The 26,926-nt window shown below is 40.3% G+C and overlaps 1 protein-coding gene across 1 annotated transcript; it reads left to right on the forward strand.

Annotated features, from left to right (window-relative positions):
* Positions 19,491–26,747, forward strand: CTXN3 (cortexin 3). Its single transcript, XM_021381632.1, has 2 exons — positions 19,491–19,763; positions 25,979–26,747. The coding sequence occupies exon 2, from the start codon at positions 25,997–25,999 to the stop codon at positions 26,318–26,320; it is 324 nt and encodes a 107-aa protein (XP_021237307.1). The 5' UTR covers positions 19,491–19,763; positions 25,979–25,996; the 3' UTR covers positions 26,321–26,747.

Raw genomic sequence — 26,926 nt, forward strand, 5'->3', positions numbered from 1 at the left:
AAGGCTCATTCTCTTCTGAGTTATATTAGGCAAATACCACTAACAGGTCAACAGAGGTGATTCTTCCTCACTACGCAGTGTTAGTCAAGCTATCCCTGGGATAGAGTCTTGTTCTGGGCTCTCCAGTACAAGAGACAGGGAATGGAGAGAATCCAACAAAGGCCTGTGAAGATTGCTGTGGGAACTAGACCCCTCTCCTAATACTGAAAGGCTGAGAGAGCTGGGAATGGTTAGCCTGTAGTTAAGAAGGCTCAGGGAGGTCTTACCAATGCACATAAATAACCAATGGGGTGGATGCAGCCAGGCTCTTTTCACCCAGTGACGGGACAAGAAGCAGTGGGCGCAAACTGCAACTAGGAAGGTCCCTTCTGCACACTAGGAAGAACTTCTGTGCTGCTTAGGTGACAGAGAAGTACAAAACTCCTGTATTAACAAGAATATAAATTCAACAATCTCTATTACACTTCCTAGAAAATGGGAAGCCTCAGCATGAAAAGCACCATTGTGTGCTGAGCTATTCCAGTGTTATTTCATATGGAGTCTGCTTCTGATCAGTGTCAGAAATAGGATGCAGAAGCTAGAGGGAGTTTTGGCCTAAACCAGCACGGCTGTTTCGATTGTATACTGCAAGAGAGCTGCTGACAAAATTCTCTCTGACTCTCCAGAGGCTGTAGAAGAAAATGGGCTTTCAAGTATTTGTCCATAGCTTTTTTAAAAACTAAAAATCCAATATTCATCCAGCGTAAGTTCTAGCTCTTATTTCCTAGTGACTAAGAAATAGCCATTAATTTAGCTGCAACTCTACCACATTCTGCAGAGAGAGATCTGTACCAACACGACCACATACTCATGTGTAGTTTCATTTCTTTCTTTCTTTTCTTCTGAAAACAAATGCCTCCTCAGCTTCCTGCTGTTTCTTTTCTCATGTTCACCCCTTTGGACTCCTACTACCAAATTCCCCTGAAATCATAGAATCATAGAATCCTTAGAGTTGGAAGGGACCTTTAAAGAATTTGGTTGGCTTTCTGGGGTGCAAGGGCACACTGCTGGCTCGTGTTCATCTTCCCATCCACCAGTACCCCCACGTCCTTTTTGTCAGGGCTGCTCTCAATCCTTTCATCCTCCAGCTTGTATTGGTAAAAATATTTGAAATACTTGTTTTTTTCACCTCTTGTATCAAATATCCACATGCTTTCCATTAATTCCTTTTCTAGGTTATCTGACAAGACATCCAGAAAACAGCTAAATGAAAGAGCAAATCGGAACCCGCAAACCTACACTCTAAGTTGTGTCTGTTTTCCCTTGGGTCTCGGATTCCTGCAAGGTTGAACTGTGGGGGGAGTTTCAGGGGGAAGTAACTTTGTTGCCTAAGCCTTAGCTCAGGCAAAGAAATGGTTCCTGTTCTCAATGAGATTTTGCAGAATGAACTGCAGGAGGCAGCCCTGCTTTGCTCATATTATAATGGAGTGGAATTATTGGAGCTTCTCTGTTGCTTTGCAAATCCATTTCTTGATTTTCAGTAGTGTCAGTTCCCTAAGGTGGACTAAAAGGCAATCATTACAGACTTGTCTTAAACTGTCAGTTACTTGCTCAATAGGCAGATGAAAATATTCTCCAGACCTTTTAAATTATCACTAACATAAATGTATATAGAAACATATCCTTCAGTCAGGACTCAAGAGAAAAGGTATTGGCAAACATTTGGAAGGTTTTGAAATGGATAAAACAAGTTACAGAATTAAAAAATATGGCTAAATGCAAGGCCGGTACTAAAGCACAGGCAAGCAGTCTGAGTTTGGTGACTTGATAGAGAATTTATGGTGCAGGAAAGAAAAGAGAAAGAGAATGGAGACAATATGAAGAAGGTTCAAATGATTCTGGATGGGAGAAGCCAGCTCGGGGGCAGGATAGGAGAATCAGAAGAAAAGAACATATTGCCTGCTTTTACCATCACTGATATTTTGTAATACACATCCCTTTGCATGTGTAAAAACCAATGAACAACTGTCAGAAGAGACGAGGAAGGAGGGAAGGCTTTGAACATCCATGCGAGAAGGACAGAGACATGGAGAACTAGACAGAGACTCCTGTTTGGAAGCCTGGTATTGGTCATGGCCATTGTTTTGGTGCAAATAGGAATGTGCAACTTGAAACTGTACTGGAGCTGTTGGATCCCATCCTCTGTAATCATACTGCACAAGTCTGTTCATCTCTCAGCCCTAACATAACTTCACAAGGCTTTCCCTGGCCCCACAGAGGTTACATTCAAAGTGTCTCTTGATTTTGGTCCTCACTTGTGCAGTTCTCAAGCTGGTCCAGGCATCAGGGGGTAGAGCACAGTATGGCCTATACCGGAGTGATGCCGGTGGCTGTGGTAGGGGTTAAGTAAGCAGCACTTGAGCCCCTTCCTCAATTCTGATTATTTACTCATATGCAGACATTGACTAAAGGTCAGTCAGCTGATACTTCCTTGACAGTGAATTCCCTTAGGGTATTCACCACTAACATAACCCAGGTTAACCCAGGTTTTAGCCTTGCTCATTCTGCAGTTAATTGAAAGAACTCTTGCCAAAGCCATGTGGCATACTGTAGTTGCTTTTTGAGCTTTTTGACACCGAGTGAAACAGCCATTCACTTTCTTTGGTTTATATCTTCAAACAGTGCTTGACCTTTACTAATGGGGGAGACCACAGGCTATCTGCTTGAATAGAGTTAATGTGCTGTGGCTACTGTTCTGACAAGAAAACCCCTCATGGATGTACTTTAAAGAAATACTGGTATCTTGCTTGTCTGGAGGTCATTTTGACCTCCTTCAAAGACTTGTTATGCAAAAGCCAGTTCTGTATGTTCTCTGCCAGGAAACATACAGCCAAAGCAAACCAGTCCATAACACTCCCTGACATTTGCTAACAGGAGTTTCAACTATCAACTGTATTTTCTAGCCCTTCACCTGCTCATCCCAACTTGTTCCTTTGTAAGTGTAGGTTACTTAGTATGCCTGAAGATTAAAACAAAAACTGTACATGTACATAAGTCTCTCTATATACATGTGTATATATATGTGAGTGAATGAAAGATAACATTTTTTCTTTTCTTGAGGAGGTACCTTGAGGAAAGCCACTGAAAAAGGTAGTCCTCAGTAAGCTCCAGAGATGATGCTTTCACACCATTTTTAGGCAATTATGGCAAAAGAAACTCCAACTTACCTTAAGAAAGAATTATTGTATTTCAACCTAGGAGGAATATGTGACAGCTGGCAGAATGGATCTCCGCTGTTAAGGCTGATCTTCATAGCCAAAGGTCTTAATGGCCAAGCATGTTAATAATGTTAGCATTTTTTTTCCAAAATTTCTTTCATTACTGCAAATACAATTTTTAAAGTGGATTTGCTATTTCATCCCTAGATCTTGACTAATGATAAAGACAAATCAAGGAGATCTGTCATGCGAAAATATCATTCCCACAGATCTCCATGCCTACAGAACCAAAGAACAGGGCCTTTGGACAAATGTTGCATTTCAGGCATCCAGACAGTAACAAGTTACAGCTGCACAGGATGGCCCTGCATGTCAAGTCCAGCCCTATGAGGAACAAATGACCTTCATCAGTCAGCATTACAAGACAAGTTCTCTAATATTTGATGAACAAATGCTAACTGTGCCCTGAAATCCTACATCTCTTTGTCACTCATTAATTTGAAAAGGAAACCTCAGTAATGATCATGAAAAAAAGTACATTTAGCTTCTTTTACTGTTGGCAATTCTGTAATTTCTGTCTCAGATTTTGTTCTGTTTTGGAAATTGTTTCCTGCTGCAAATGTTGCCCCTGAAGCCATACCTTGAAGATTACTCAGGAATCTATTCACTTTTCTGGGGCTTGGAGCCATCATCAACCAATTGTAAAAAGTTCTGTTTCAGTTTAGGGAGGAATATACCCAAATCATACTGATTGTCTCTCTTAAATTGTTTGGAAATGTTTTGTTCAAAATAAACATAAAAATACCAAAAATACTCGAGCAGAAAATTTTAACCTGGCCATGGATTTTAACCTGGTTTTTCAAGTAAAACTGGTTTTTAGATTTCATCAGTTAAACAAATAATAATTAAAAAAACCCTCTAATTTAAAAAAAAAATAGGAAAGATAATTCCCCTGAGATCATATATCTTTCCACCTGCAGGAAATATTTAAACTCTTTATCCTTCCTTCCTCAAGGGCATCGTTTTCCTGTAGATTTTTCTTTTATTTAAACATTTACCTCTTTTTAAGGCTACAGAAAAGTTTAAACTTCTTCTTTTTCTTCTCAATTTCTTTTTTTTTTTTTTTTAAATTTGAGGGGATTTATTCAGCATATGTTTCCAAATAAATCAAATTGCATCAACAATAATAGGCAGGTACTTTCAAATAAAATATATTTATTAAAGCCAGCTGTTCATGGTAACCCTCTATAGTACAGATTTGTCCTCCTGCAGAGTACCACCATGTAGATTCTTAGGTAGCTTAAATCCATATAAAATCAAGGAAGCATAACTAACGTATAACAATGGAATATTCAGTTTATTCCTTCAGGTTCCTGCAGGAAAAATACTTATTTACTGGAAGGTCTTAAATAGAGGCTGTCCAGAGAAGATTCATGTCCATTATTTCCATTACCCATATTTACGAATATCTCTTCTCTCTTTCCCAACATTGACCTCAAACTGCCATGATAACGTCAGCCTTGCTGCATTGATAGAGTTTCTCCTATGTCAGATACCACATAAAAGTTTTCAAAACTCTTCTCTCTCCTGTCCAACGCAATCTCTTTTCTAAGATTTTGAACTGAATAGAAATGAAAGTAACATAACCCTTTAGTATTTTTGATATCTCAGTGCTGTGGCTGTTTACAAAGACATTTTGTAATAGACTGATAGCCTATTTTCACTTTAGTAGATGTATCTGGTCTGGTACTGTTGTTCAGTGCTTAGTCATCAGCCAGGCTAATTATTTCTCTGTTAATAAAAAAAAAAATGTCAGATTATTTTCTCTTCCTATTAACTCCATGCCTATTCCTGCCACGAACTGTAAACTTTGATACAAAGCTTCCACATCCTTCATTGTTGACTCTTTGGAAACAACACAAAACCTAGTGTTTCGGGTGCTCTCTGTGGCATTTACTCCCATCCTGTCACCACCATGGAAATATAAGTCGTGATTAGCAAACAGTTACAATGCAGTCATCAAACAAGAGGAAACACCTGGATCCAAGCACAGCCGGCAAGGAAACACGTACCACTTGCCTATTCCAGAGAAATACTCAGAGGCTTTGTGATCTCAAAGCAGTAGTAAGGAAACCCTATTTCTAACATCATCCTTATGGGAAAAGTGCCAGCTGTCACGTACTTGAGAACTGAACTCTCCAGAGGGAGCACCCTGCCCATCACACACGATATAGCCACATGCCACATTGGCGCTTTTCACTTTTTTAAATTTGTCCAAGTTCCTATGCTGGCAAGTAGAGGAGGGCAGCTGCCAGGAGGGTGGGAGTCACATCCTATCACAGTGTGCTTTCAGGTGTCAGAGCTTTATGAGGTCCTGAGCAGGACTGAAAACTAGAGTCTGAAATACTTCATTCAGAGAGGGAGAAAAGTACGCTTCTATAACCATCCTTCAAGGGCAACCAGTTCATCTTTTTGTTCCTTCATTGTTTTTCCTCCAAGAAGAGAATTATTTCTCTTGAAGATAATCTGAATCTCTTCTTCTCTCTCCATTTTCAGCAACACACTTGACACACCCTTCCTTATTAGTGGGGATTTAACAACATTGCTTATCAGAAGATCTGTTTGTGTTGCAGACTTTCTTGACCCTTTACCCGCTCAGTTCCTCTTTTCTTGAGCCCACATCTCTGCTTTTCCAGGATTTGCTTCCTTGGCTATATTCCTTGCTACACAGTTTTCTGTCTGCTGCTGCTCCTGCTTGAGAGAGAAGGAAACTTCTTTACATAGTCTTTTATTTTCCTTTGACTTTGTGATCACTTTTCTCTCTCAAGTAATTTTCTCTGTTAACTGCTGTGAATTGAAGGCCAGTTGATGATAAAGTCGTCTGTAGATATGATTATGATGCCTATAAAGCTACTTCATCATTTTCTTCATCACTTTTTCAAGGCCATGTCTAGTTAACTCTTACCTCCAATTGTATTTATGAACACAGATGGACCTACAAGTTTCAGTGTACTGATGTGAAAAGACAATTTTATTGGATACTTGCTGAAGGCAAGGATCTGCATCCATTTAACCTCATTATTATTAGTCATTTTATTTTATTTTATTTTAAAGATAATATCTACTTTTCTCACTTAGTGAGGTAGATTTCTAGGAAAAAGTGTTACAACAGTTCAGGAATTTAGGTTACATTTCAATGTCTGAAATGACTTCACTTGTAGGTGAAGAGCTGAAATCTCAAAAGAAGGCAGAAAACAGTCCTATTCCTGAATATGATGCCTATGGAACATTCAGCAAGAATATGATATCTGAGAAAATGACAAAATATTTCCAAAACATAAGGTATCTGAATGTGAGGCACACAGTTACTAGCAAAAGTAGATTGGAATGAAAGCACTAAGCATGGTCTCTTCATTCTTTCTCATTTGTGGCCATTTCCTTCCTTCCTTTCTTCTTTATTTCTCTCTTCTTCCACATAAACTTCAATTTTATTTATTCCCATTTCTCTCTTCATCTGCATCTACTTTCCTTAAAGATTTTAGGTCCCTGAATTTGCGTTGTGTTCCTTCTCTATTTCTCTCTTCTTCTCTTGAATGAACCTTTTCTAGCCCTGTTTCCAATTATTTACCCTTCTGAAAGTACAGAGAAGTCCAGAAATCATTTTCTTTTATCTTGTTACTTTTGTTCATGGGGACACTGGGAAAAAAGACAACCTATTCACAGATATCCAGTGGATAACTCAGCAGAAAAATACAGCGTTTGCAACTACAACTTAAAGTCAGTCAGTCGTACATTCAGTGTTTCATGGTGAGGAATGTACTGTTCTTTAAGAAATTGTGTGGACCTTGCATGTCTCCCTGTGAAGGACATCTGGGATCTCAGAGCACTTCCAAATGAACTTGTATCTGAAGAAACACTGTAACACAATTTCACAACATGGGCTCTGTATTTCTTTGTGGGTAAAGACAGTAATGTCAGTGATTTATAATACTGCTCTTCAGAAAACCAGTTGAGCCCCAGGGCTGCCAAATTAGATTAAGGTACAAAGAAAAACTCTCAAAGTAAGGTCATATGGTTTTCCTCTGTGTGAGTCAGAACATCACTTGAGAGGCTCCAGCTATTCAAAAACTTGCCTACTTTTCTTTCTCAGCAAGCTAAGACAATGCTGCCAACTCCTGCAACTTAATTATGGCAATTTGATGTTTTACTTTAAGAGCGGTTCCTACTGGCATTTGACCATGTGAGAAATTCAGCTTCCACTTAAAGAATAATGAAGATTCTAGCCATCAAATTGAAGAAATAAGCACTCGGTAGGGTTCCAAATGTACACTACTGGCTCACAAAAAGAAGGAGAAGAAGAAACGTTCTTTGTTGAATATTAGACAAACATATGCCAGAATAATTTTGGAGTAGTTGGGTTTGCCTTAGGAAAATCTCATGTTGGCTTCAAATAATGGAACTGAAAAGACATCAATTTCAATTTTTGTTTATAATTCTGGGAACAGATTGTGAATGGGACAATGAGATTTCATCCCTATTTTTATATTTTAAAGGAGTAGTTTTAGTAATTCTAATGCAAAAATATGAAAGCTTTTTGTTGTTGTTTTTGAGAATTTTCAAATAAATAATAGAATCAGAGAATCATAAAATGGCCTAGGTTGGAGGGCACCTCAAACATCGTCCAGTTCCTACCCATGCCATGGGCAGGGCTGCCCCCTACCAGCTCAGGCTGCCCAGGGCTCCATCCAACCTGGTCTTGAGCGCCTCCAGGGATGGGGCACCGCAGCTTCTCTGGGCAGCCTGCGGCAGGGCCTCACCACCCTCCAAGTAAAGAATTTCCTTCTAACATCTATCCTAAATCTCCCTTCTTTTAGTTTAAAGCCATTCCCCCATGTCCTATTGCTGTCAGATCATTTAAAAAGCTGGTCCCCCTCCTGCCTGTAAACTCCCCTCAAGTACTGGAAGGCCACAATGATATCTCCCTGCAGCCTTCTCTTCTCCTGGCTGAACAAGCCCTTCTTCATAGGAGAGGTGCTGCAGCCCTCTGAGCATCTTTGTGGCCCTTCTCTGGACCCGCTCCAACAGCTCTGCATCTTTCTTGTGCTGGGGGTCCTATGTCTGGATGTAGTACTCTAGATGGGGCCTCACAAGGACAGAGTAGAGGGGTCAGTCATCTCCTTTGCCACTGTTCTTGATGCAGCCCGAGATAGAGTTGACCCTCTGGGCTGACTGTATGAAATGCATTTCACAGGGAAATTATCTTCAGGAAATAAACTCTCCTAAAGTAAAAGTAACTTAATTATCTGTTATGGAGACACTTGATATACTCATTACATTGTTTTAGATTTTCTCATTACAAATGATCCATCAGTGTAGATTCCCCTTCTCTTTATACTGATGCAGTTTTCTCTCTGTGACATTTTGCCAAGATAATGTGCAGAGAAAATGAAACAGTCTACCAGGAAACCTGTAGGCTTTTCTGGATGGGAACTGAAAAATGGTCAAAGAGAATGTCCTTATGTGCCCTCTAAATAGAGAAGTGGGTGAAACTTTGACATTAAATGTAAAGCAAAGAGAAAATATGTGAGTAGTCAACTTACTGTAACTTCAGTGTTAACTTAAATGAAAGACACTTGGGCAATTGGCAGAGCAGAATAAGCAAGAGAAACAGATGATTTTGCATGTTTCTAATATTTACAGTTTTTGCAACCACAGCTAAACAAGGCTGTATTTTGTGGTGTCAGGACTTCACCTTGCCGAGAAGCAGAGGGTATAGGTTCAGGTGACCTGAAACCAGTGTAGCTCAGGACTTACATTGAGAAAGCTTGTGTACACAAGGTGAACTGCAGCATCAGTGCTGCAAAGGCATTCCCATTGCCTTGCAAATGCAAATGCAGCGCTCATGAGCAAACAGCAGCCTGCCTGTTTCACAGGGTGGCTGCTCTCAGCCTACCTAGGATGACCTGAAAAAATTACTTGAATGCAGCTATTTTGCACTGATCCTCTGCTAGAGGCATAGACTAACAGGATGGCAAAGTGCCTCTGTGGACTAGAAGTAGATATGAGTGCAAGTTAGTAAAATCCTGACGAAGTCAGCAGCTTCCTTAGCATTTTCTGATGGGACGTGTTTTAGGCAGGCTGTGGGAGAGATGACAAATCAAGATGAGACAGGGAGGTCTATGCATACAGATTTTTGGAATGACTGACCACAGGGAGAAAATGGGAAGAAGGATGAATAGGTTTGCTGGTTTGAATGAGTAATTGACAAACTCTTAGAGGGATGATCACAGTGCGTGTAGACTGCTAAGAGAGGACAACCTTTACTCTTGACAGAAGAAGAGGCGCAGCTAAATTGTGAATTGTTCTTCCTCACCCTTTCAAAAGGAAATATTTCAAGTGATATCAAATAGAGTAGCTGACTGGCACTAATAGCAATAGTTGCTTCTGGCAGCTCCATGATATTGGTTATGCAGTATGCAGCATAGTGAATATTTTAATAAAAACAGAGTTTGCTATTTGAGATCATGTGATAATTTGGTGAAATATTTCATTTGTCATCCTGTTTTCTGGCAATAAAAGACTGAGTTAGAGGTTAACGAGTTAATGAATTGGTAACTCTTCTCACTCGCACTGTATTTCCCACCAAGCCAGATTAAAAATACCTGAATAAGCAGGATAAGAGAGACACCTGTATCTCTGGAGGTCTTGAGAACTAAAAACTTGCAGTTTCCGGTTCTGTTAAGTCAGCTTCACAATTGTTTCAATATTATTTAATATCTTTTAAAATTAATTAAGTGTGATTTTATCATCTGGAAAGTGCTAAGGGCCACAAAGTTCTAATGTCACCAGAAAGCTGATAAATTTCTGTGCTCATGAAGCCTGTTTGATGGAAGGCAATTAAATGCTCTTATGGTAGCATTTTCAGCGTTCATGGCTCTCAGCCACAGCTGGAGTTCCCCCAAGACCTTACCTGAGCCTGCCTTTCACTTGACTGCAGTCTGCCTGTTACAGCGCTGAAGGTCAAGTTACTGGAAGCTGGCATTCAAAGCACTGCATCATCCACTTTTTGAGACTAGTCAGAGTAATGTAAGTGTATAGAAACAGATTTATTAAAATTTTGTGGGCTTTTTTTTTTTTCAGATTTATGACAAAGTTCTTATCTTTTCCTGCTTTGTTTTTAATTTTGTACATGTCAGATGTATTAAGCAGTTCGCATTTTTTCAGTAAAGTAATTCAAAAAGGGTAGAAAATGTGAGGAGGACCTTTGGATATTCATTTTACATTTCTTTAAGTGGAGAAAGTGACCTTTGGAGGCTTTATTTTTCAGTACACCATACTAAATTTAAAGCCACCACAAAGCTGTTTTTCACACAATAGAGAAGGCACATCCCAAAACTGATGGCACTGGAATTCTGTGTTCAGGTTCACACTTACAACTTTCTAGTGAGAACCTGAGAAAAATGAGGCGTCTAGGAAAAGGCATACTCTCTTGTGTGAGAGCAGATGCACAGGCAGCTCCAAGAGGACCAAGACACCTCACAATTGGCAGTATTACTGCAAGTACTGACAGGGAGCATAAAAACGGTGCAGAGAAATAGGATAGGTATGGCTGGGAATCTTGTAGTTTGCCATAATAAACCTGCTCCTTTACCAGAAATGTCTTCAGCTTGCGCCACAGTTGCAATCTGAATATCATGATACACATTTCTGTTTGCACCAATACACATCTTTGGCCACTTCAAAAGTATTCTGATGCATGGAAAATTCTTGCTCCTTCCTCTGAGCTATTATACCCCCATCTCGCTCTCATTCTTGCTTAACTCGCACTGTGGTTTTACAGTTAACACTCCTTCAGCCTTCAACTTCTCCCTGCTCCTCCTACAACTTCTTTTCACCCCACTGTGTGGATGCAGGTCCCCTGCAAGCCTGCTGAAATCACTGCACTCCCATCTGCAGCTCTCTCCCATCTGCCGCTCTCTCCCTTTACAGCCTGGGTTGGTGACAGCCCTACTGCATATCTGCTTATCAAGGTATACACAGCTGTGGCACATTCATGGATTCTTCCACCTGTTACAACCTCTTTCTTTGTCCATCTCTAAGGAGAGGTCACTGCAGAGTCATTCTACTTCCCAGCTTTGCAGGAAGGCTTAGGATGCAGTTTCAAGTTGCAGCAAAACTAATCTAATAATAAGCTGCTGCTGAAAGAGACAGTCCTGCTTCTCTGTTCCCCCATCTGTGCCCCTCTCTCTTGAAATGGGAACTGTTCTGACAAGAACTTCTCTCCCCACCACACCCCCCTCTCCCCCCCAGTGAATTTTCCATACCTGATTTATGATGTAGTGGCACAATAGCTCTGTCTGATGCAAAGGGGATGGTGGGAACCTTCCAGGCTGGAAGGCAGGGAGGGTGAGTATGCCCCTTTTTGTCCACAGCTTGCACACTGATTCTGCTGCAGTGTGAAATGGCTGTCTGGGAGCAAGAAGTAGGGAAATAAAAGACTGACTACAAAGGTCATCTGTTCCTCCTGCCTGGTGGCTGCCAAGGAAGAAAGTACTAAGCGATATGGGCGACCTCAGCAAGACTGTAAGAGAGAGTGGGAAGAAGAGGCTTAACTTCTTTCACTGCTGCCTATCAAAAAGCATTTTAAAGTAACTTCAGTACTTCTTTTTCTTTTTTTTCTTTCTTTTTTTTTTTTGCGTGAGTGATTTTGGTAATTTTTCATTTCTGCTTCAAAGCAAAGGATAAAGGCTGAAAAAGTAGTGTTATCTGAATTCATTGCAGGTTACTGAAATCCCAGACTAAGCAGAGTGAAGGCTGCACAATCGATTTTCAGAATAGGAATTTATATTGATGTCATTGATGTATAAGCAGTTATAACATGATTCAAAATAAAGGTTACGAATTTTCAGATGTATTTCTATCAGTAGATGATAAATTTATTAATATGTAAAAATGCAGTAATGCACAAGGAAGCTTTTTGGTTTTGAAATACGTTTTGCAATGTACAATTGAGGACTTGGCATACCTTTCCTTTGTTGCAGTTCAAGACCATACTGCCTTTTGTACAGAATCCTTCAGATTAATCTTAATGCATTAAAGGGCCTTTCAAAGGAAAGCCATTACACTTGCTACCAACTTTTGAAATAGAATTAAAGCAATTGCTCCAGTCATAAAAAATGTGAACTTATCTTGATTGTAAATTAACTGCTGTGTTAAATAGCTCCATTGTCTGTCTGTGTGTCTCTCCATGAGGGCTCACATGCTTTCAGCTCTACTTAAGAAAACTAATTTTAGTTTCGTAGAAGTATAAATTCCCTGAGACAGGACAGTGAGAGGTAGAATTACGATATGCTCGTTATTATGCTCTTTAGAGAAGAGAATTGCATAACTAATCTTTTGTCATGTGAAATTCATTACGCTCATATGTGAAATGTATTGTTTGCAGCCTTTATGAAAGTAGTATTCTCTTACATTGAACAACTTCTACAAACACTTATGTAAAACAATATTTATTCTGTTATTTTCTGATATAAATTCACAAAATGTTTGTATAATTGTATATTAATGACTATATTATAGCATAGCTGCAGGGAAAAAACTCTACCTCAGCTGCATCAGTGTGATCTGTTGTTCTGCTGAAGTGTGAAGCATGTGTTATAGAAGTTGTGTGGTTTTTACTGAAAAAGCAGCCAGCTTTGGCATTTATTTCTGGGTTTGTGAACAGGATGCCTTACATTCCTTTAAGGCACAAACTTAACCAAAAACAGTGGATAAGAATCGCTTGGGCGTTACCACCTTCCTCGGATGACATTTTGTAGCACATTGTATAGAAATCCAACTGCATAGGCTTATTTAAGGGACCTACCTTTTCCTTTTGTGACACACTCTCAAAGGATGACATCATTGTGAAAAGGAGCAGCTTTTATAAAGGAAGCAGGATTCCTGAAAGGGAAAAACATACTCATCATTCCAAATTGTTTTAAAGGTCAGCAGTTATACCACTGCTACACTCAACCTCTGCTGAGACAATACTGTCTTGCTGCTCAGCTGTAGCTCTCAATGCTGCAAAGTTATTGAAAATATGTGGAGCAGTTGGTGTGGGTCCAGAGGAGGCCATGAAGGTGCTCAGAGGGCTGGAGCACCTCTCCTATGGAGAAAGGCTGAGGGAGCTGGGCTTCTCTGGCCTTGAGAAGAGAAGGCTCCGGGGAGACTGCACTGCAGCCTTCCAGTACTTAAAGGGAGCTTGTAAGCAGGAGGGGGACTGACTTCACAATAAAAGAGAGGAAATTTAGGATAGATGTTAGGAGGAAATTCTTTACTTGGAGAGCGATGAGGCCCTGCCACAGGCTGCCCAGAGAACCTGTGGGTGCCCCATCCCTGGAGGCGCACAGGGCCAGGTTGGATGGGGTCCTGAGCAGCCTCAGCTGGTGAGAGGCAGCCCTGCCCATGGCATGGGTAGGAACTAGATGATGTTTGAGGTCCCCTCCAAGCTAAGCCACTCTATGATTCCATGACAAGGACAAAATCAAACAGCAAAGAAGCTGTGTTCTGCTCATTAAAAGATCTCACATATGTTTTCAAACTCATTATATCAAACTCATTGTGTTATTCTGAGATGACTTTTAAGGCAAGCTAGTTAATGTGGGGATGGGAATGTTAGGTAGAGTTTACAATTTTTTTAGCAATAAAGTCTGTTCAGTAACATTACTCTGTGTTTATTTTAATGTGTCTCAGGTAGAAAATGTTTCTTTACTGACATTATGGAACCGCATTACACCAAGTTATAATTCCTATATAATGCAGTGATTTATTCTGGGATTCTATCCATCCTAATTCAATCTCTCAAATTTCAGCATCATAGTAGTAAAATTGCATATTGCTTGTTTAATGGCTAATGGCTATTGATTAAAGACAGAAATAATTGTACACTTTTATTCTGCTGTGTCCAAGCAAGACAGAAGTTTTAAACACTGCATTTTTAAAGCTGTCAGTCACAGGGTATCTAGTACTCTCTTACCTGCAGACACCATCAGAATTTTAAACTGCTTCTGGTGTAAATCAAACACTGAAATTTTTACAAAACTTTACATTCTCACAGCAGAAATGCTGTCATGTTACGTCAGGTGTCATGTCCGCATTATGGCAAAATGTGGAAGCAGAGAAAAATGCAAAGAAAGTAAATTCCCTTTGGAATCTTGGTTTTATGATGAATTATGTTAATGATGTTGGGTTTTTGTTGGTGTTTTGTTTATTTGTTTGGTTTTTTGTACCCTTACAGTGAAAACTAAAGAATACAAATGAAGGAAATATGAATCAGGATTCATGCAATACCATTTGCAAACACAGTCTGAGGTACTGGGGAACAAGGAGTTAGCATATTGAATGCCACCTCTGGTTTAAGACAACAACATATGGCACATTATAGGCATTATGCTGAACTCCTTGGTGTCTGATCCCCATTCTTGCCAGTCTCTGATGTCAGTCAGAGGTGAGTGACCTGATTGCACTTTGGAGCAGTTTGAAGCAGGGAGGGTTTTGTCAGCTTTTGTGGCAAAACCATCATGAAGATGCTGAAGAAGAGCCTTGAGAAGGGCCCCATGGGGCACAGTCATATAAAACTAAAACACACAAACAAGAATATGAGGGCTTGACTTAAGCATCACACTGAGGCTTTAGGTATCTCCAGAGAGGGTGCTGTCATCACATAACTTATATCCTTTTCTCCCTCATTTCCCAAGGCACAGCATACCTTTCTCCGCAAGAAGGAGTACTGTTTTCACCTTGTCCTTAACCAGATTTCAGCAGTCATTGCAGATTAGGATTGTATAAACAGATGTCAATGCTGGCAGTCAGAATGAACGATATTTACACTGAATGCAAAACATAATCTCTCCTGGCTTTCTCTGACCAGTCTGAGACAGAAATATATGCAAACACCAAATACGCATTTTACACATGGACAAGTGAACAGAGTGGTTACATGGTCACCAGTGTTGTAAAATGACTTTTTCTTCAGACATCTGAATGCTCTCCTGAGCAACCTCTCTGGGCAGCCTGTTGCAGTGCTGTATCACCCTCACAATAAAGAAGTACTTCCTCATGTTTGTATGCAGCCTCTTGTTTTCCAGTTGAGCCCGTTGCTACTTGTCCTGTTGCTGGGCCCCATCCGCTTGACACCCATCCTTTTCATATTTTTAAGCATTGATAAGATCCCCTCTCAGTCTTCTCTTCTACAGGCTGAGAAGTCCCAATATCTAAATGGCATTACCTACATGAAGCACTTTTTGCATGCCTACCAAAGAACACTTCCTCCCCCGTGTGCAAACCAAGGCAAGCAAAGGAATTACCCTGAAGAGACAGTGCAGATGACTCAGAGTGGGCTCCTGAATATAGCCGTGGATTTACTTTTTGAAATGTCCTTCATGGATGTAGGGTGTGCCTGTGGCAGCACCACAGGGCCTCGGAGGAGGAGTGGGGATGGGCATCCTGGTGTCCAGCCAGTGATAGCTGGCCAGACACCGTGCCCGGGCTCATAATGCTTACAGCACCTGCCAGCCCCTGCTCATTCATCAGCCAAACACGTGTCAGGGGAGGGATCCCTCCAGATTTCTATGGACATTGAAGCCAGCTGCAGGAAGAAAGAAGACTCAGTGAGTTCAGCAGCTTAATGCATGACCGGCTGGCTGATCCTACCAGGCTTGCCCCCATTTTGAGGAGAGAAGAGGCCAAAGGGGCTGATGACTTTCCCCCCAGCTTGACCTTCCAGGCCGGTGCAGGAAGCCCTGTGGTGGTGTTGACTGGAGGGGCTCAGCTATAACACTTGGCCCTGCAGCTCCTGAAGGAGCAGGCAGGCTGGTGGCAGAGGGCCTGCAGAGGGATGCTGGCCTCCAAGCCCTCAGCACATTGCTGCTGGCACAGCACTGCATGGGCTGCGCACAGCCGCCCACTGCCCCTGAAAGTCAGCTATAATTCTGTGGGTGGACAGAAATAGAAGCGCATAAAGAGTTGGCAGAAGTGTCTCTTGGAGAGTTGTGGTGAATACCTCAGGATTGCATTTATAGCTTTTAATCAAAATCCAGTTGTTACCTGCAAGGTTGCCTTTATTTACACCGTTCGGGATTGGTAAAGATTTTGGAACTGAAGCCCGTGCCGACAATAAATACAATTACCTCCAAGTCTCCTACTTCAAAAAAGTTACCAAGAGTGAAATACAGCTTTATAGAAAAGGAAGTCAAAGCTATGGAAAATATTTTAATGGTACTGGCTGAGAAAAACTGTCTTTGAATAACAGCAAAGGAACTTTCCTCTTAAATAACTGGAGATGTAAATTCATCCAGTTACCAGTGCAGAAGGAAATTACCTGAAATACCGATGTTTCTGATATTTCAGAAGTCAGAGCTATTTCCTTTCAAAGGCATATGCTCAACATTCTACTTTCAAGTGAGATAAAAATGTAGTCCCTTGGGCTGAACATGATGCACTCTTTCCAGGCCCTGGAAGACTGAACTGCAGCATGTGGTAAAACAAAAAGTCACACCCAAAACCTTTACAAGCCCAAAGCAACATTAAGCAGACTGCAAGAAACTAGCTCTAAGTATTATCTGCTTGAACTCTCTAGTCTGTCCTCCCTTCTTTCCAAAAAGAGCAATGGGCCTGTGTGACACATCCCAGGGCTCCCTACTCAACTCCTGACTCTACTGGTACCTTTTGGGGAGCAGAACATAGCAAGCGCACTACGGAAGCCTCCCTAGGGGTCCAATTCACATCGTTTGGCAGCTGTACCCAGCTTATAAAAGCTAACCAACTTGTTCCCAGGATTACTTCTGATTTTTATTTCTTCTCTCTAATAAAAAGCATACAGAGCAATAGGAAAAAAAACATCTTCTTCTGTGGGAATCCCCTTGTTGCTGTATTACAGATTCATGCTCTTACAGTTTGTCTTCCTGTAAGAAATCATTGAGTCATGGAGTTGTAGAATTGTTTGAGTAGGAAGGGACCCTTGAAGGCTGTCTAGTTTAACTCCTCCGCAATAAACAGGGACACCTACAGCTAGATTAGATTGCTCAGAGCCCCGTCCAGACTGACCTTGAATGTCCCCAAGGATGAGGCGTCCACCATATCTCTGGGCAACCTGTGCCAATGCCTTACCACCCTGATTATAAAATTCTTCCTTCTATCCTTTCTAAATCTCCCCTCTTTTCATGTGAAACCATTTTCTCCTGTCATGTCACCACAGACCCCGCTAAAGAGTCTGTCGCCTTCCTTCTTATAGCCTCCTTAGGTACTGAATGGCCGCTCTCACGTCTCTCTGGAGCCTACTCTTCTCCAGACTGAACAGCCCCAGCTCTCTCAGCCTGTCCTTATAGGAGAGGTGTTCCATTTCTTGGATCATTTTTGTGGCCCTCCCCTGGATGTGCTCCAGCAGGTCCATGTCTCTCCTGTAATGAGGACACCATACTGGACACAGTACTCCAGGTGAAGCCTCACTTGCAGAATTTCTCAGCTTCTTGGAGCTGAGTGGATGACAACTTGCATGATGAAAACTGTTTAAAAGGAAGTAGGAGTTTCTCTGAGACAGAAAGGTGCACCCTATAGAGCACAACAGTTTGCTGGGATTGCAGAGCGGTGGTGCTGCAGCAGGGAGCTATTGAAACTGTAAGACTGCATGATTTGAGAGAAGATAAATACAAAATGAAGCTTCTGCCTGGAGTTATGAAATCACTGCCATGAAATTTCCTGGGAACGTAACACAGCCTCTTTTGTCAAGTCTTGTCATGAATATTACAGACAGGAGGGAGAGGAGAGGAGAGGTTACTAATAGACAATTAGCTGTGTAACAATTCCTTGCTATAGCAGTGCAGTGAATCAAACACACCTTATCAGCAGGACTTCAAGTTGAGAGAGTGGAAAATCCTGGAAGAATGAAAAAGAAAAATAAAAGGTTGACTCACAACAAGCGAAGCAGTGGGCCTAAGACATCCTTTTCTGAAGCCAGTCTAGAGGAAAAGGATCCTGAGGGACTCGGAGGATGCAGAACACCACATCAGAGTGATGAAAGTCTACAAGTGCAAGGGATAACAAGAATGTGGAAAGTCATCCCAGAGAGCAAAAGGAGGTTCCTTCTTTCTTTATCTCTGTGTAAAGCATGAGAAGCCAGACTGTGAATGGGTTTAAAACAGACCCCCATGGGAGTGTGGGTTTCTCTGGTTCTGTACATGGGTGTCCACAAAATGACCATCTCTGCATTGTGGTAATCTAGACAACAGCTTTTTATTATCTCTGAAAGCATATTTTGTCCTATGAAATGCACAAAACCATAGTCCCATGCTCCACAACATTAACCCTGCCAACCATAATGCAGTTGGCAGAGTTAGAGCTCTAAAATAAAGAATGCTTCCACAGGAAATTCCACAGGTGGCAGAGAAAGGAAGACTGTTGGTATTTGAGCTTCAACAATATCAGAAGTCTGAAGGAAAAATGGGATGTCAAGAAACACAAGTTCCCTTTAAAGACAAGAATGAGTGACATTCTGTCACCCTTGAATGGTTTGGAGTCTCTGTGTGTGTATGGTTTTACTTGTTTTTAAGTAGAAACTTTGGGGGAAAAAAAACACCTTACATTTTTTAATGAGTCTGTCTCACTGACATACTGAAACTGACTTTATTTTCCCATGGGAAAGGAAAACAGGAACCTTCTTGCTTTAGTTATTATCCCTCAAAATAAAATGCAGCTATATCAAGGGCAGCTTTAGTAGATGGAAACAGGAACAACTCCCAGGGCAAAAATCTCTAGATAAAAGTCAAGCAGTAAATGCTAGTGAATATATTGCATTGTAAGGTCAGTTTATTTTCTAAAAAAATGCACTATTGGTATGTGTATGATCCATTGCAGTTTAGTAAGTGTTAACTCATGTATTTACGAGTTACTTTGAATTTATAATTTACAACCAATATGAAAAGATTAATGTATTTCACTGAAGATCACAAACTGTCATCAATATAGAGATTGTCTGATAAAAGGAGAGTTTACTGCCAAAATGAAGAAAGATTACTGACAACAATTAGTACAGAAGAAGAGAGAAATACTAGCAGATTACACCTCTGATTTTGCAAAAATGTGGGAATATCCCCTGCTTTTTTTTTTTTTTTTTGTACAGCTTTTGAATGTTAATGTTCTGCTGAAGATGGTTTCAGACAGCCTGTAAGGCTACTGCTGCACTCATTGAAGCAGAATCCACTGAAGTGTTGCTGAGGCAGAACTGAAATTATAGCCTCCATTTAAAGGACGACAGCATTGTCAGATAATTACTTCTAACAAACAAATAGAATTCTCATTCCAATTTTGTTGTTGCTGTTGTTTTTGGTGGTTTTTTTTTTTGTGAAAAATTCCAAGCCTTTAAAAGGCAGGTTTTGAAGTTGGGTGTTCACTGGTGCCTTTGCAGTCCTGATCTTTCATGCTTAGAAATAGAAGAAATGTACAGAAGAATGGAAACTAACAGCACAACTTTTAACTACCTGTAAATGCTGCAGTGGGAAATGGGTCAAGTTTCCTCTCAACTGGATCAAGGTATTTGTTTCACAGAAATTGATAATCTAGTTTTCCTTATTTATTTTAAAAACTTACAACCGTTATATTATATATGCATGTTTAATACCATCTATATATAATACACTTTACTGAGCAGATTGGAGATACTGACATTAGACTTAACATTTACAATAATTAAATGAATATTTACCAATTATGTTGTTGCATATTCTGTTTTCTTTCCAGAAGGTGTATTACAATTTATCATTTACTTATAGAAGGAAGAGGAGTATAAAATCCACTTCCATGCCATTTTGAGCTGAAAATTGTGGGTTTTTTTTTGAGAAGGGAAGTGGGGAGGTGGTGTAAGGATTTGTGACTTAAGGGAAGAAATTTTTTACCTGCTGATTCATATAGGATAGAGCCTGTGAGGATTTTAACTATATTACTGCTTTTAAGGGTTTTAGCATGTTTTATTATTTTACTACAACCATACATTTAAGATACTGGTTGTGGAGAAGACTTGCAACACTGATGCCTGAGTATTTATATACTCTCTTTTTAAAAGAAGAGGGCATAGAGAGGAAGGAAAAGAGTCTGTCATGATCATAATAGAAACCACTGCACAGGTTCCTGGATGGTGTAAATACTTGGCTGTTTCACAGATTCTTGCTTTTAGATCTTCACAGGCAGCATTCATAAAGCTAGCTTACTTCTGCAAACACAGTGAGTAATTCAATCTTTTGGAGTAACTTTGGCTTTTTTATGCATAAATCATCCTCACACAGCTCCTTTAAAGGTGAGGTTTCTCTTTCAGCATTCCATGGTGCATTAAGTGAGGTACGTCGTATTAGAGAGGGTCTAGAGAAAAAAAGAACTGATCGCTCTCTAGCTTTGCCTTATTGCTATTTAACTCCATCAATTTCCTTCAACAATGTCAGCAGCTGAAAGGCACACCAATACCGTCATTTATCATGCAGAGAGCTGTTAACAAGATTATGAGATATGTATGTGCAGGGAAGGCAACGTCAGTTTGATAACAAATATTTAACAAGAAGACAAAATATAAGAAAAAAATAGGTGTTGTTAATATATCCACTCAGAGTGTGCTGTGACAGTTGCAAAGTACAGTACAAATGTATGTAAGGCAAATTTGAATGCCAGGGTAGGGCATATGTAATTTAATTTTAAGTCTCAAGCCTTTCTGTAATCATGTTTTGTTTACCAACAGCAGGCTTAAAATGTCTGTCAAAGCAACTGAGCTGTGAGCACATGGAAATATCTTTGCTCAAATAGTTCGCGTACAGATGTTTGAGCCTGAAGAAACTTGCCATGTGTTTTTGTAGCTAAGGAAGTGAGTAATCACTGAAACTAGTATGGGTGGTATAGGAAAATCATGCACATGGTCTTGGCACAGTTGTGTGCTTGCTACATTCCGTGAGGTATTTCATAATGGAAACCCAAATGCTCCACTAACATAGGATACCCACATGTTATGCATACACTGTGAAGCACCGAGCACAGTCACAAGACTATATTCTGCCCTTACAGATTACTCCAGTAAATCACAAGTGAATGAGAAAAGGGCAGAGAAAATTCCCCAGGGGTTGACATAAAACAAAGAGGAGAATACTCTATTTCACCTTGGTCTTGATGCGATTATTGCTTAATTGTAATTTTTATCACTTAAATTTTACAAGGTCAAAAGTGTAACTAGGCAATATGGTAATTAAGTTATTAGAATGGTAGCTTGCTGCAGTAGCAATATATTTGGCCTTGGGTCTAGTTAGCACCATACAACCCCATGACTCAGGAAGGGTTTTTCAACCTGCTCATTTCAAAGCCGTGTTTGTTTTATGTGCTATAGACAGAGCAGTGCAGTGGATGATCTGCCAAGAAACAGTAATAAACAGTTGCTGCTACTCTATATGTTCTTAACCTTTTTTTTTAAATTAAATACCTGCTTTTAATCCAAGTTCACATGGACTGTGTGTGTCGCATTTTAATTTGGATGTCTTTAATAGTTTCTTGAGTTACTATTTCCTCATTGCTTTTGGAAGATGAGCAGCCACTAATGCCAATCTGAGTGATTAGTCTGAAGGTCATTTGCTGAGTCTTTGTTGTGTCTCTGAGTATTTGTGCCATACAGCAACCACATAAGCAAGATCCCTGGGGAGTTTATGAATGGATGGGACAAAGAAATTCAGAAAAAGTGTAGAAGTGAAATTACAGCACAATGTGAATATGGTTCCTTACAGTCTCTTTGTCTGTGACTTCTCATGAACATACAAGACTTTCACTATAAGAATGTACACATATGGGTATTGCCACAAAATGCCATTTATGTTGCACATGGTAATACGGGGGAGGGCTCTTTCTTTAAACAACAGAAAAAAGCCACATTTAATGGTTAATAGTAGGTATGTTATTTGTAGAGGTACAACTCTTGGAGTCATTCTTTCCATTTGTCCTACTATTTTTAAAGTAAGAATCTTTAAAATTTCCCTAAGGAAATTCTTTTATTTTAGAGCAATTTTCAGCTACAGTCAACTTTGAAACAAAAGAGATGCTGAAAGACTAGAAACACCAGTCAAAGGTGCTCTATTAACTAACTAATTCAGTGTCATTTTAACTTCAAAAGCCATGGTGGCTTAACCAGAAAAAACTGTCGTTTGATGACATTTGACCACGTCCTATGCTAATAAGTTATCTAGTGGGTTACAGGTAGGCACCTGAAACTATATTAAGTATACTAAGTATTGGGATGTACTAAGGACTAATATGTCGACTCAACGCTTCTAATAATATACAGGTTCAGTTCTATTCCTTTATTTCTTTAAAAGTTTAGTATCTTAGAATGTAAGCCCCACCTCAGGAAGATCCATAATTGAACTACGTAATGGATGTGTGCACACTGGCAAGGAGAAATAATAAGAACCTGATATGGATAGAGTGATGTGCAGCTGTGTACTTATTAAACAAAGGGTTAGTCACATCTGCTAGGAATCCATTATAGAAAGTAATTGAATAGCACGCCTCTGCTTAAAAAAAATAAAAAAATAAAAGATAAGAAAAGAAAGCCGGGCCAGTTATTTAAGTGAAAGATAATATATTTGTTGTATCATCTTTAAGTTTAACTAAGATGTGAAAAAAAAGAAGGTCTGCACCTAGAGGAACCCATCAACTAATTTTTAAACAACCTTGAGGCTTTTCCACCGATAGCGTAGCTTGCCTCATTTCTCAGTGACAGGAACAAGCTGAGAATTGTAGAATCATTAATATTGGGAAAGACCACTAAGAACATCTTGTCCAACCACAAGCCCATCCTCACCATGTCCCTCAGTGCCACGGTTCTTGAACAATCCAGGGATGGTGACTCCACCACCTCCCTGGGCAGCCTGTACCAGTGCATCACCATTCTTTTTGAGAAGAAATTTTTTGTCATGGCCAACCTGAACTTCCCCTGGTGCAACTTCAGTCCTACTGCTTTTAACTGGGAAAAGAGGCTGACCCCCACGTCACCACAGCCTCCTTTCTGGGAGCTGTAGAGAACGATAAGGTCTCGAGCGTCCTCTTCTCCAGACTGAACAATCCCAGTTCCCTCCTCTGCTCCTCATAAGACTTGTGTTCCAGATCCTTCACAGCTTCATTGTTCTTCACTGGACGCGCCACAGGGTGTCAATGTCTTTCTTGTAGGGAACACAGCACTTGAGATGCAGCCTCACCAGTACTGAGTACAGTGGGACTTCCCTAGTCCTGCAGACTACACTATTTCTAATACAAGCCAGGATGCCATTGGCCTTCTTGGAAAGTTCTTTTCTCCTGTGTCAGCCTTCAGTCAATACCACAGAAGTTCAGGAGGCTGGAGGGATTCTTACGAAGACTGCAGTCATTCTTATACAAGAAATTAGAGCTTAACATTATGTTATCATTTCTGTGTGGTCCCTAGACAGAGAACATTTTCAGTAGGATGGAGTTACTCATGCCTGGCTCCAGTGAAGCTTTGCTGACGCAACTGGCATTGGCTGGCAGGGAAGGAGATGTCAGGCTCAGGGTCTCGCATGCACTGTTCACCAGCTGCTACAGACAGGGATAGGAATGTGGCAGACCACACTGTTGTGGCCAAAGTGCCAGAGTGCTCCAAGGCCAGACTAATTATCTGTGCCTATAAATAGCACTTGATTACATGTCATCAGCTAGTTACATTCTGCTTTCAAGTACCTGTGTACTTGTATCACTAGGGATAGTTCAAAACTATTTTGGTGCATGGAAAATGGACAACAATCTCACTTATGTTTTAGCTTGCAGTAGAAGTGGTCCAAACAGGGCAAAGGATGTGGTTATGACAGGTACCATACCATTCTGTGAAGGCAAACTGCATGCCCCCCAAAACCTTGCAATCAAACAGTGTAATGATTGTACTCAGAAAATTGTCTGGAGCCCAAAGCCTGGGAAATATGTTCCTTTCATCTTTTCAATGCAGTCTTGCTATTTTGCTGCGTATAATCCATAGCATAAAGATTAGCATTCAGAATGTGAAAAGCTCTTAAGTGTAAAATTATTGGACATCCTGCCCATTCCTGTATTCAGTGAATAGCTCTTAATGGTATGTCAACAAGTCACTGGCACTTCTCTGTGCAATCAGGAATCAGTGCCTATTTAGAGCCTAAGGAAAAATATTGAACTGCATTTGCTTGTTGCTGAGTCATTGATTGCATATATCTTCCTGAAGTCAAGTTTCTTCAAAAACTGGAAAGATACCGTGTGCTCAGACATATATGTTTTCTAAGCTTGACACTAAAAACCAGCATGTCAAAAGCTGATCTTTCCCAAGAGTTGCATATTCTCCATCTTCTTCATTTTCTCCCATAGTTAACCCACAGCATTCACATAATGACTAGAAAAATACTAGGAAAGCACTTTCTGGAATCCTCAGATCTGTGAGAGCAAACACAGATCAAAGGGATTCTGCATCTTGAGACTGCAATCTGAGGGAAGAGTGTACAGTGTGTACAATATGTGCACAGTTGACAGCATATTCTTAAACAACATGAAAGTCCATGACATTATATGTATGTTGTAGAGTCTGCTGAAGTCAAAATAGAAGCATAGAATCACACAACCACAGAACCATATAATCACAGAATCATAGAATCATGGAATCATAGAACAGTTTGGGTTGGAAGGGCCCAAAGCCCACTCTGCTCAAACACCGTGCTGTGGGCAGGGCTGCCCCCAGCAGCTGAGGCTGCCCAGGGCCCCATCCAAACTGGCCTTGAGTGCCTCCAGGGATGGGGCACCACAGCTTCTCTGGGCACCCTGTGCCAGGGCCTCACTGCCCTCTGCGAAAATAATTTTTTTGTTTATTAGACATTCTTTTTTTTTGGATCAGCTTATATCTGAAACACACTTTCAAAAGATTGGATGTTTAAATTTTGGATCTTCCCATCCTTTCAATCATCAACTGAAGTTGAACTGAATTGAATCAGGGAATAATAACTGTGCAATTCCAGTAATTGTGTTGCTTTGATAATTTCTCTATTTTACTTGAGGTATTACTGTGGTTTTAAATAAGAAGATGAAACACTTGCCTTTAAGCTCAATTACCAATTGACATATTTTAGGGTGTTTTCCTAAATATTTTCCTCTCATTTCAAACACAAACAGTTTATGCACTTTCCTCGTAGAGGATGCAGTGTTACAGAACACTGAATAGTCATTGCCTTCCATCTTGGAGACACATGTATTCTACTGTTCTGCATCAGATCCTGAATCATCCCACCTCAAAACATTTTGGTCACTGTGTTTAAAGCCATAAATACACTTGTCTTTCAAGCCCCCACTTAGAGTTCTATCAGCTGCAGTTCATCCGTCCTGCAACAGAGCATGCGGTTTGCCTCCCACTTGCTGTTTCTGTAGGTAAACCAATGGAGCAGCATGATTAAAAACCCTCCTTTACCCTTTGCAAGAAGAAATGTTTCACCCTAGTCTCCTAGTCTGAGTGACAAGGTAAAGCAGAAAGGTTACTGCCAGTTCAAGTTCTGGTGACATATAACACCCTTGGCTGGACTCTGCACTGCCAGCAGAGCACTATGGGATTTCTGCAGGTCTTGCATATATGACACAGAGAGGCAAGCAAAACTGCTGTCAAGTTCTTTTCCATCTCATTTTTCTCCACTAGGAGAAAGTTGCATTGAAGGAAACAAACAAAAGGGCTATTCACATTTAACGTTGCTTCCCCCCTTGCCCCACAGATAACAATGTGCATCTAAATGGCTTCATGCAATGGCCTCAGCAAACTAATGATGAAAAGAAGGAGGCTGTGGGATTATTCGTTTCATCTTCCCTGGATGATGGACGGAGAGATATTCACTACCGCTTTGGTGCCATCTGGGAACGAGACACCAGATTCTAGTATGACCCTGGAACAGAAAGCAACCTTTGCCTTTGTGATTTTATTATTTATATTCTTGGGAATCCTCATCATTCGCTGCTTCCGAATTCTCCTTGACCCCTACCGGAGTATGCCAACCTCAACCTGGGCTGATGGACTCGATGGGCTGGAGAAAGGCCAGTTTGATTACGCTCTTGCTTAGAGACTGAGAATTACGGAGGGTTATTTAGCACACTGATAAAGAAATACAGTTTCTGGAATGTCTGTTCATTTTGATTTTTGTTTCATTTTATCAAATATTACGAATTACAACAAACGAATGTGCACAAAATGGATTTCATTTTTTTAAAACTAAATGTCAAAGAAAGTTAACTAACTTTTTGAAAGTAGATTAGGGAATCTCCTTGTAGGAAAACGAGGAGTGTTGCATTAGCAGAACATTGCTTTGAAAAGCACTGGAACAATATGCAGTACATGTGATCTCTTATTACTGAAGCAAGTGTTTTCTGGGGTAGATTTTATCATTAACAAAATGCTGTGGTGGAAGGTGTCTTACAAACGCTGTAAGAATATGATTTTATGATCTGTATATAGCAAATAAACTCTACTTTCCACGCTCTGAAGACAAATTAGGAAGTTTTCTGTTCAGTAATTTAAATTTGAAAGCTCTAGAAAATTTCAGGAGAAAAACACCTCCATGTTTTCCCAGGTATTCAACAAGGTGCTGTTTCCTAGAATTAATCATTTATTGTGCTACTTAATACTACCAAGTCATTGACTGTAATCTCTAAACCAAAACTGCTTTCTA

The sequence above is a fragment of the Numida meleagris genome, chromosome Z, assembly GCF_002078875.1.
Source record: "Numida meleagris isolate 19003 breed g44 Domestic line chromosome Z, NumMel1.0, whole genome shotgun sequence".
Classification (NCBI taxonomy): Eukaryota; Metazoa; Chordata; class Aves; order Galliformes; family Numididae; genus Numida; species Numida meleagris.